This window comes from Sipha flava, unplaced genomic scaffold (genome assembly GCF_003268045.1).
Source record: "Sipha flava isolate LNK unplaced genomic scaffold, YSA_version1 118_pilon_pilon, whole genome shotgun sequence".
NCBI classification, from domain to species: Eukaryota; Metazoa; Arthropoda; class Insecta; order Hemiptera; family Aphididae; genus Sipha; species Sipha flava.
The window spans coordinates 170,115-182,444 of record NW_020271743.1 but is presented as its reverse complement, the minus strand read 5'-3'; the positions used below and the strand labels follow the sequence as shown (position 1 = coordinate 182,444).

General features: G+C 41.5%; 1 protein-coding gene across 1 annotated transcript in view; it reads left to right on the top strand.

Moving 5' to 3' along the window:
• LOC112693833 (probable serine/threonine-protein kinase yakA) overlaps window positions 1–12,228 on the top strand; it is an 82,203-nt gene extending 69,975 nt beyond the window's left edge. Inside the window, exons 3-4 of the mRNA XM_025569077.1 lie at window positions 9,557–10,717; window positions 10,812–12,228. Coding sequence (XP_025424862.1) covers window positions 9,557–10,717; window positions 10,812–11,590 — 1,940 coding nt within the window. The 3' untranslated portion in view covers window positions 11,591–12,228. The remainder of the gene's footprint in view (window positions 1–9,556; window positions 10,718–10,811) is intronic.
• The last annotated feature ends 102 nt before the right edge of the window (window positions 12,229–12,330 follow it).

Here is a 12,330-nt window from a genome sequence, read left to right as displayed (position 1 = left end):
ATTATTATTATTATTATTATTATTATTATTATTATTATTATTATTATAATGGTGTTTGCCAAACGCCGCAACAATATTAATCTAAACTCGTCGTGGCGCACGTAGACACACTGCACCGCCGCGTCATTATCTTTTTCTCATCCTCCCTTCAACCCCCGTTTAATATCGTACAGGTACACGGTAATCTCACGTATTCGACGCCGTGGTAACAAAGCGACCCGGCGTTATATTAATATGACGTGTAGTATACATATAACATATGTACAGCATCATCACTGGTACATTATATTGTGTACACCGCGATAAGTTCCACTTAGAGGAATAAGAATGCTGAGATGCAAAAGTTTCTATCAGACGATTAATCGGAATCGGGATAATTAACGAACATTCAAGTATCCGCGAGAAATTAAAATGACACTGCGATGATAAGATACCTTAAAATCGTGGCCGAGTTATCAAAGTTCACCAATATCGGGCGTCTGGTCACTGAAACCGATGCATCGGTGGTTGACTTGTAACATATGTTATTTGTGATGCGCGTACAAAGAAAATTTGACGAACGACTCTTCTCGGCTCATTAAAACCATCTGTTCTGGCGGCGGCACGTCGTCTGTTTCGATTTTTCGCGATTTACGTGTACCGCACACGCATCGATTTTATTCCTCCGACGACAACGACGTACGCGGCGGCGGCGGCCAATCAAACGTGCACCAGAGGCCAATTAAACGAGCACATCACGTAGGTTAAACGACTACGCGATGACGTCCAATTATTCGATATATTATTATGATTACGGTTATTACTATCATTTTTATTCGTCTGCGAAATATTGTTTGCTGCCGCAAAACGAAATGTATACGTCCTTGATCGGTCGGGTGAGCAATAATTTTCGAAATGATGGAGCGGTGGTGGCGGCGATGTGGTGACTCCACGCGGTGCGCTTTTTCCGCGGTTTGCTGTGCCCGTGTACTCTTGACGCGATAGAGATGAAATAAACTCAAAAGAAAAAAGAAAAAGAACCGGAAGAGTGTGCGGCGGAAGGAGAAGAGAACTACATATACATTACGCTGTACGTATGTTTGACGACGACTTATGATTCGTAAGCGGAGTATACCTAACCAACATAAGCGAATCTACAAATTCATCGCAGGGTGTGCCTTTACCTCAAAGAGGAACTATTTAGTTAAAAATACCTCTCAGTTATCCTACGTTTAAGACGTTTATTGACAATATATAAAAATGTATTAAAATGTATAAATTGTTTAATATTTCGACTCAAAACCGTGTTATAACTGAAATGAGTATTTACGGGCCCTACATAGGTTTACACGAGTCGCAGGGCGAATCTACAGGGGTGTGCCCTGACAGGGCACACCCCTGTAGATTCGCCTATGCTAACCTAACCGGCCACGTCCCAGAACACTATAACAGTATTGTGCAGCCGTTTTCTCGCTGCCGAGTCATCGTCCACCAAGAAAAGTCCATCGTCGGAGACGCGCCGAGAGAATCCAATACGACGACTGCGACGACGATAAACGCCTTGTTTGGGGTCGGTTATGTACAGGCGTCCCACGGTGTCCATTATTAATGATCCGCCGGGCGCCCGTCACTTCGCGGCGCACACTTCACACCTCCTCTGCGCGCACATTACCTGTACAATATCGTCGTGGATACCAGTCATTAAACCCATCCGCAAGCACGCGCGAGACGGTACCGAATGATACGTGTACATAAACGTGTACGATGTACGGTTAAACGTTACGAAATAATCGGTAACGCTATACGTATATTATTGTGCACCGATGTAAAGTAGACGATGTATATTTTATTTCGTCTCTCTCTCTCTTTCTCGCTCCGTTTTCTCAAATCAATTTGTTCTATAATTACCGAGGAATTCGTATCGATCGATCCACACGGTGCGGCGCGGCGTACATAACGGCGTCGTCGACCCGCTCCAGACACCCACTACTCGAAGATGACCTGTGACCGACCGGCTTGTTGCTTTTTTTTTTATTGTTATTATTATTATTATTATTTTTTGATCTTCTTTTCACCGATTCACAGTGACGACTCGAACCGCCGCCGTATTAATAATGGTCTCGCGGTACCGGTGCGAGTGGGAAAAAAAGAATTCATCATATTATTTGTACTGCACGTTTAATGTATATTAACTCGTGAAAATTCTCAATACCAAAAACTGTTTCATCTGCAGTTCGTTTCGTGCACTTGTGCCCGTTATTTTGTTTTTTCCACTTCGTTACCGTTTAGGAATGCTCATCGAATGACTGACTATTCAATATTTCTTTTTTATATATATATTTTTTTTTTTACAACAATGACAATTTATTTCCAAATATACTGCTACACCGTCCAATGCGTGGTTTCTTTTTAAGCGAGTTTTGTACGAATTGATTATTTTTATATTCATATTACGACTTCTGTTTGGGTAACTTTTATCGCAGTACCAGGTAGTGTTTTTTTGTTCCTACCTAGCGCGTTGTGCTCGCTAAAATCTATTTCTCAACCGACTTCAAACCACATGTCGCTATCTATTGTAGTTTGTTATCTAAAGCTGTTTTTGTGTAGCCATTTTTCGTAAGTCGGTCGAAAACGTGAACGCGTAAAAATCAGAGTGATTGAGCAGTGATGGCAGTGGTGATAAGTTGTTATATGATCCACGTGTTATGACTGGTACAAACGATTAAAAAAACGGATGATGAGCGTTCTGGTTGACTATCAACATCTACAGAAGTAAGGAATCTGCAAAAACCTGTACCAGTGATAACACGTGGATAGTTTCATAGCATCTTCACCATTAGTCTCAGTAACTATGGAAAAAGTTTCCATCAAAGATTTCCCTAGTTTTATGCATAAATTAAACTGCACAACGCTGCACAATCACTCATTTTTCAGCATTCACGTTTTCTACCGATACACAAAACATAGTTATTCAAAAACCGTTTTAGATAAGTAACTACGATAGTTAGAGACATGCGATTTGAAGTAATATATTATTTTCCATTAGTTTATCAATTTTTTGATGGTCGGTATACTCACGTGTCTATAGTATTTATTCAATATTTTGGTTTAAGCCGGTAGCTATCAAACGCGGTTTGAATTGCTAAGTCAATTTCCGTGACTTCTACCGATTCGTCGTCACTAATATAATCGGCTTCGAAATCTACGCCCGCGATACACCGGTAAACTATTATGAAGAAATTCAATGCACAAAACAGGAACAGAATCCAATATAGTACCTGTAATATTGAATAATATCGTATAAAAGATCCGTATAATCATAATTGTATATTAACATAAAATGTATGTTTCGTCTTGGATTAAAACTAGTTTGCGGAATTACCCGATTACAGTACATGAAATAATAATTATAACGAGTTTATAACGAGAAAATCATAAGTCATCGATACGATGGTGGCATAAGCAGGAAACGTTTATCCTCCATTTATCAGACGAAATCGTTTTGAATGGAAATTGGATTTTTAAATGGAATTTTGGTGATTATTTTTAGTGGGTAGGAAGATATCCGTTACACGAATTCCTATTACACATCACATCATACAATGTTCACTGCACTGACAAAACGATTGTGTTCGTACTTACTAAGGACAGGACGAAAAACGGTTGCACGGAATCTCCGCTGAAATGAACAACCGTATGAAATCGACGGTGTAAGAACGGTTCGGTTTAAACAATGTGATCCCCCCCGTACGCCGACTTACAACTTGTTTCGAAATTTGTCATCGATCGGTAACCGTTTCACGGTGTTGAGAAACATTTGATAGCCGTCGGTGAACTGCAGAACGACTATTAGCGACTTCATCATGAAACAACCGTTGATCACGCACGTCACGATGACTACGTTCCAACGCCCGAGTATGCTGTACAAAAACGCGGTAAAAAAAAATAAAAAAGAGACATTAAACGGTTCCAGTGTGTTACGCGCGCGCCACCGTCGTCGGGGGGTGGTTTTCGCGCGAAATCTTCGCGCTCTATTGTTTTGCGCGTACCGTCTCCGTGACCAGGCGCAGTTACATGGGGGTGGGGCACTGAGGCCATGCTTCCCTCCAGGCTTTTCAAAAATATACATTTTTTTAAACACTTTTCTCCTTCTGAACTGTAAAATCCCAATTATTTAATTTGATACCTACCTAACGATTTTATTTTGCCTAAAGCCATTTAATGACATTAATATGAGGTGTGTATCGTAATATAGGAACGTAGTCGAACTCTGTGTTTCAGTACCAATTTGGGAAAACAACTATTATCATCAGTTAATACTTAAAATGTCCCGACCCCCTGGTAAGTCTCTGAAGCCGCGTCTGTCCGGGACACCGTTTCCGTCGCGCGTTAAATGCGCGGCATGAACCTGAAGTAATAGATGTGTTCGTAGTCGGTAGTGTCGGTGCCGCCACGGCCGAACACCAGGGACATGCCCATCGCGACGGCCGAGAAGATGGTCAGGACCATCGCGAACACGAATGTGTCGTAACAGTAACCGGTGTGGTACCAGTCGGTGTTTTCGGTCACCTTCGGCTCGTACTCTTCCCGGGACTTATTGTGTATCATCAGCACCGTGTTGTACTGGTAACAGAGGTAATCGCACCGTTCAATGGTCAGGTAGTACGCGATGCTGCTGGCCATGGCCAACACGCCCGTCACCGAGTGCATGATCATGTGGCCGGTTCGCCATGTCTTGGACTTTTCCGCGATCCTCTCCCGGCGCGACGCAGCTGTCGGATTCATCGTTATTTCCCCCGGTCCGTTCTCGTGCGATTTCGATTGTTATTGTTGTCCCTTCGTCTCCACGGTGCTATTGAATGCCGCTCGCGTGTCCGCGTTACCCGGCGACCGTATCGTGTGCATAAAAACCTGCGAATTGCCGCCGGTTCGGTTGCACCTGCCCCATAAACTGCCGCCGTTTTCTTGAAGCCGACGAGGTGTCGAGGATACTTGGACGCTGCTACGGTTCTTTATCGCATCGCAGTCGTTCAAATTTCTACGAAAACGCGCCGCTAAACCTGATGTATGCATAGATTATGTAAAATTCGGATTTGAATAAAACGGGTTTCATATTTATACCTAAAATCCTTGACTATTTTAGTCGAACAAATTATACATACATATATAACGCGATATTCGTTATGATTGTGTGCTCTACATTTATATATATATAATAGGTACGTGCGTCGCTCTCGCTCGCATTGTGTTCGTGTGTGCGTGTAAACGTAGGAAACAATTTTTCTTTTTCGTCCAGACATTTGTCACCGGATTTACATTTTCGTATTTTAAATTACGCAATTAATATAATAAGCGTATACACTTATAATTATAATATACTAGTACGATGTACACGTCATCATCTTGTAGTGAATATAAACTATTGTTTTGAAGATTATACACAAATACGTGATCATTTTGCGTTTAATTTTCGAATTATATCAAAACTTTTAGTCCAGAAAATTCAAACGTGTATAAGAACTACAGACGAATCGATATTATAGATAGATTATACAATTATGTTTTATCCTTAGAAAAAAAAACCCATCTTACAAAATGAAAACTCATTTCGGAATCTTTGTTAGTTACCGTGTGATAATTATCGCGAGGCTCATTCAGCGGTTTAACACGTCATGTACTGCGATGATGGAATAAGTGAGTCCATAAGGGATCGATCCCCCGTGGTCTTTTTTTATTAAAGTTTTTGTGATTTGTACGTGGTGTTAAAAATGAAAAGCAATTAAACGCCGATACTTGATAGGACTATTTATTAAAATCTCGATTAGTATTATCAAGTGAATTATTTTCCACGAGGCGTTACATACGAATCCGTTGGGATGTATAAAACTAACCTTACCTAGTGATTATTCGTAAAAGTTGGCGTATAGCTGCAACGAGGTTCATCGATAAAATTGACTGTAAACCTCACCACGTGACGTAAAGATTTTCAAGAACCGTATATGGTGTACTTATTCATATAGTATAATACGTATGCCTGTACACTCCACCGGTAAATCAGATTCGTTCTTTAGAGAGCGAAAGAAGAATATACGAGTACATATTGCGTAGGTGTGCGATGACACATCATAAACGTTCAGGCGGCAGGGCTTGACTTAACTCCGTGCGTTTAAAATGACTTGAATATAAGTTTACGTCATATTCTTAGCTATAGGGCAACGCGGTGTCTTTGAATAAATGACGACTGTTTCCTATTGCCACAGATTTCTCGTACATCCCTTTTTATTTAATAATCATGATTGTATATAGATATTACTGTCCACCATATATTCGTCTCGTCCCGTCCAAAATTATAATAAAATACACTTGTATAATGTTACATATTATTTTCGGAGTGGATGCAACGTGGATTGCAAGACGAACGGCTTGGGTGAGAGTAGGCATAATAATAGTTCGTTAAGGTTACGATACATAAATCTATTCCCCCGGCCGTATATTTTCTTTTTTTATGTTATTATTATTTTTTTTCTTTCTATCCGAGAATCACACTCGTGCGTACAACAATACTCACGCACTTACTCGTATTATATATATATACTCGCGATATACCTGTTGTATAATGTCCTTATATTATGTATATGTATACCACGGTCCAGTGTCCGGTGTCAACCGTTATAATCCTATTATATTGTGTGTTATGTTAAACGCGCTAGTAGGAGCGACAGACTGATGACCGCGGCGTGTATAAATATTATAATCCATCCGGTGCTTCTGGATTTGATTTTTCAATCGGTAGTCGATCAGATGGTTAGATAATATAAGTTCGTACAGTACATACCGGTAAAAGTATTATAAATATGATACATATATACGTATTAGTACCTATTTACGATGAGGGTACACCCGGAGTAGAACTATATGTGTGGTGTTGTTATTTGTATTTACATAATGTAGGAGAACTACTGCAGCGCGATCCGTGCATTTTATTATACGAGTCGCGTCATCCATCAATCTGCGTCGTGTCGACCGTCGTGTGTTTATAATCCAATAAAACGATTAATCCTTTGTGATCATTTTTTGGGGATTATTTTTTTTTTTTCATTTTTCCCATTAATTCCCGCGGGATCATCTCGCACTTATCATCTACTAGTTTACGATAACCGTCACTTGAGGTAGTCACGTGGTACGTCTATAAGATTTTCCGTTTTTTTTTATGACGCGAGGGTTGTAATCTCGCGTGAATTATACAAGTGTATAATATACAATACTGGTAAATTTAACTATTTTTTAACTCTAAGTAAATATTATTAAATGTAAGTTAAGCTTAAAGTTAGAAGTTATTTCTCTTTTTTATTAACTTGTAAAAGTTACAAATTAAATAGAATGAAAAATCAATTCAACTTAGTTAAAAATATGCTACTTTTTTTAATATAATATTATAATAATATGCTATGTACATTGTTTTGAATTCTTATGAAATCCAGAAATATTTCATACAATTCTTCCAAAATTTTAATTCCATTAATTTTTTCTAAATAATAAAATTTTTAAAAAAAAAAAAATGTATATATTTGTATTTTTATTCTCAGAAATTTAAATTGGGAAAAGCTTAACATGACTGTAAAACTGATTAGTTGGTGCATATCATGGAAAAAAAAAAGTCAACTCATTTAGTAAGAAGTTCCTTTAAAATCATTGCTTTAAGCTTTGGCAAGTAACTTACCTTTTTCATTGGTTAACGCCCTACCTTGATAATATTGTGAAAAAATGATAATAAGAGGTATTAGGTATATATTACAATGTTTATAAATACAATATACCTTTCGATATCCTTACATACATTTTTTCTAACCGTGCATTATTTTTTTTATTTTTCGTCCTCGGAGCATCTACGAACGATATTCCTACACGATTCCCTTTCACGAGTGTATTTTTCGCGTGCGGCCATATAATGAACTACTATGTACACATCGCATACTCGAATATTATGAACATAGAATCCCGATTAGAATTGTTGTAAGCCTGCGGGTTTCGCCACTTACAACCAATCGCGACTCGTTTGCCCAACGCTATCGAATCCGGTCGGTAAAAGAGCAAGCTCGCGGTGCTTAGTGTTACGCGACCCTGCGCAGTAAATATATACAAACGCGTCCGTTGATGAATATTCATCGCATTCGTACAGCAGAACAAAACACCTATAGTTCTCATTGTTTTCCTTTTCAGACTAAATAATACACACACACACAAGCGTATGTATATTGATTATTATGTAGCTTATTATTTATTTTTTCGTCTCTCCGTTTCGCCCCGTTCCGACGATGTCGCATAAATTAGCCGGTCCAGATCTCCACTCTATCGGCGATGCGCCTGTTTTAAATTTCAAATGTTCGCCTCCTGTTCCTGCCTCGCCGTCTTACACTTGCTCCCGACGGAATCTCCACCAAGTGTGTATGTATAAAAAATTACGCTTGCACGCAGGTATACATGTATATGGCAAACATATATTTATATATACGTGCATATACACCACGATATGTTAGAAAAAAAACCCTTCTATTGGCGTACACAACCCGTTATGGAAATCGATTGCATATAATATACCCGGGCGTTTATGTATTGTAAATAAATATATTATAGTGTAATATTTTACCCAGGACGTCATCGCGCAACACACCAACTATTGCCGCATATTATAATACTCAATTGAAGTTAATTTTTTTGGATGTAGCGTTATTTCGCAGCGTACCTATTTGCATATGAATATAAAGTTGCTATTATAAAATGCTTTTATAAAATATAAGAATGTACTGCAGCCGACAATATTGTTGATATCGTTTGTATACTCTGCGGTGGACTAAATTATGGTTAAATTCATTCCATATAACACTAATAGTACTCTTAGGCTTGGCAAAAAATCAGGTGTACATAATATTATGGCACTGAAATCAAATAAAAAACGTGTGCACAACATAATATTCGTATTTATGGTCGTGTCGCGATGACATGAAAGGGAAACAATAGTTGGAGTTCTTTAAAGAGGGATCTAGGGATCTATAAAACGAAATCCAAATAATGGAGGTTTGACTGTGTACGTATATAATCAATGATAATACGTATATGATCAGTGACTTATCTATTTATAGTTACGAAAAAGGCGTATTCGTAAACCAACGGTTTTTAAATTAATTTTATGACGCTAGTAGTATTAATTGTTGTAGCCGAACCAAAAAAGTAAAACGTGTTTTTTTTATGAACGTATTACAATCAATTAACCAATACTCAGTTTTTTTTGAAATTTATCCAACATGATCAAATTCTTTGTCGCTTTTAGAAATAAACCTTTAAGTTGTCTTTCGTCCTACATCCCTGCGCTTTACTCTGAATGCATTAAACTGCCCCTACCCCTCATCACTGCTCATGCGCGTCCTGATAAGGAGGACCCCGCGTTTTTATTGCAGTTGCTGTTACGAACGTTCGTTCGGGACATTGTCGTGAATCGATACGCGATTGCACATCGGTCGCACTACGCTTCGTTGGGACGGACCGTCGTTACAATAATACCATTGTGCGTGTGTTGCAGGTAAAAAATGGCGAAGTCTGACGCCGCAAGACCGACGGCCGTACGTGGAGGAAGCTGAACGGCTGCGCGTGATACACATGCAAGAGCATCCCAACTACAAGTACAGGCCGCGGCGGAGGAAGCACAACAAGCAACGCGCGGGCTCGCCGTCGTCGGTGGTGGGCGCGGGCGGCACCGCGGTGGGCAACGGCGGCCCCGGCCAGTCGCCCACGTCCAGGCGCCCCAACTCCACGGGCCAGGTGAAGCTGGTTCAGTACCCGTCCAGCTCGCCGTACCAGAGCTCGTCGTACTCGTCGCCGGCCATGCACCAGCAGCCGTACGCGTACCAACCGTACAGCCCGTCCAAGACTACGTCGCCGTACTACCCGAATAGCGAGAGCCCGTACTCGCCGGTCCGCGTGTCCGAAGTGATCACCCCCGAATCGTCGCCCACGTGCAGCCCCGACCCGGACAAGCCCGTAACTGCCGCGGCCGCCCCGTCCGACGAACCCTGCGGCGGCGATCCGACCGCGGACAACGGTCAACGGTCGGCTAGCAAAACGCCTACGCTGCCCACGCCCGAACTATCACCCATGGAACCGGTGACGGCCACCAACAAAGATCCGCACCATCATCACCATCACCACCATCAACACTTGCACCATCCGTATCAACGGGCCGAGGTGGTCAAGTACGATGTCGACGACTTCGGTGGTTATTATGGTGGCGGTGGCGCAGTTGGTCAGAAACACATCAACAACAATCATCATCGTCAGTTCAACAACAACAACAACAACAACGTCCATACGTCGTCTTATCAACCGGCTCCGGGGTCGATAGCGGCCATGGGTGTGGCCAAAGGTATGGTGATGATGTGTACCAACCAGCGGTTGGCGTACGAGCACAACAACATCGTGACCGGAACGTTTTACCCGCCGATCGCCACGTCTCAAGATCAACAAGTTCTCGGTCCCAGCTCGCAGAACCACCACCAACAGCAGCAACAGCAGCAGCAGCAGCAGCAACAGCAACAGCAACAGCAACAGCAACAGCAGCCGCATTACGCCAACCGACCGTTTTACTCGACGAGTGGGCTTCATGCGGCCGGCACCCCCGTGTACACCAGCGGCCTGTCCTCGGCGGCCACCATCGTGGCCGGCAGACAACCGGACGCGTACCACGGTAAGTACGAACGATAGAAGTCTCCACCCCCCCCTTCCGGGGCATTATGAATGTCTCGAAGGCTAATTGGGTTTTGTGTTTTGTTCCGTTACAGCCGCCGGCGGTATATTGCAACAGCAAGAGGACCACCATCACGGCATGGGATTGCAACAGCAACAGCAGCACATCAGGCAACAGTCGACGGGCAACGACTATCACGGCGGAGGCGGTACGGGTAGCAGCGGTGGTGGCGGCGAGATCATGGAGATGGGCTTCGAACACCATCAGTCGCCGTCGGAAATGTTGCTGGCCAACCTGCAACGGCCTAGATCTCAGCAGTCGGACGTGGCGGTGGACGTAACCGCGTCCGGTGGCAGCACCGAGCTAGACCGGTACCTGAAGTACGTGTCGCAGCAGCAGCAGCCGGACAACAACCACAACTATCAGCACCAACAGCACCAGCAGCAGCAACACAACGTCATGTTTGCCGGCCTGCAGCAGTCGCACCATCAGCACCACAATCAACTTCAGCAGCACCAGCAGCACCAGCAGCAGCAGCAACAGTACAGTTCGTACTACTCGCCCGTGGTGCAGCACGTCATGCAACAGGACCACCACCATCACCAGCAACAGCAACACCACGGGCCGTCGTATTTGCTCAACAACTGCGTGATCAAGTCCGAGTTCAGCGGTTACGCGTCGTTGGACGGTATCGCGTCCCAGCACTATCCCGACGTGCAGAACGTGCCGGCCACGGCGAACATGCAAAGTGTGGCCGCGGCCGCGGCCGCTGCTGCGGGACAAGTGTTGGCTGCTGGTGGTGGTGTTGGCAAACCGGACGAGGAGTTCAGCGTCATACTGGCGGACGTCCGGAAGACGTGTTACAGCAGCTGAAGTTCGTACGGGTTGAGTAGGGTTTATGCACTGAAACGGCTACGCATATTAGTATAAAAACGAAAGGATTTCGATAATTATTTTAATACTAAAATTTAAGATCGCGATTTGATTTTGTTCGCATGTGTTTATTTTCTTATTATTATTATTATTATTATTTTATTTTTTTATTTTTCCCTGTAAATGCGCTTCAAATCAAATATATTTTACTTTATACGACTATACGAGAGTACAATGTACATGTTCGTCAATTTTTTTAAATTATTATTAACTTTGTCATTAATTCTATTTCGATCGAACAAACTCCCTTAAAAAAAAAAAAAAAATATTATTCATTTATATTTCAGAAACATTAACGATACCGGCGAATGAAAATGAAAGTAGTGAATACGATTTAAATGAATTTATAGTCGTAAAATAATATTTACATGTAAATAGATGATTTCCAAGTTTAAAACAGGTGATCCGGTCCCCGGTCCTGCCCTGAGCTTACCACTGATGACTTAATATATATATTATTTAAATGTATACAAGCCCGTCGACTCTGTGATTCACGCGTATCTTAGATGACGCTATTTTATTTGTGTTTATGAAGAATTATAAAAAATAAAAAAAAAAAACTTTAATCGAAGTTGTATACATTGTTTTTAATTGTATTATAATTATTTTTATGATAATGTTTATTATTATTATTATTATTATTATTATTATTATTATTATTATTATTATTATTATTATTA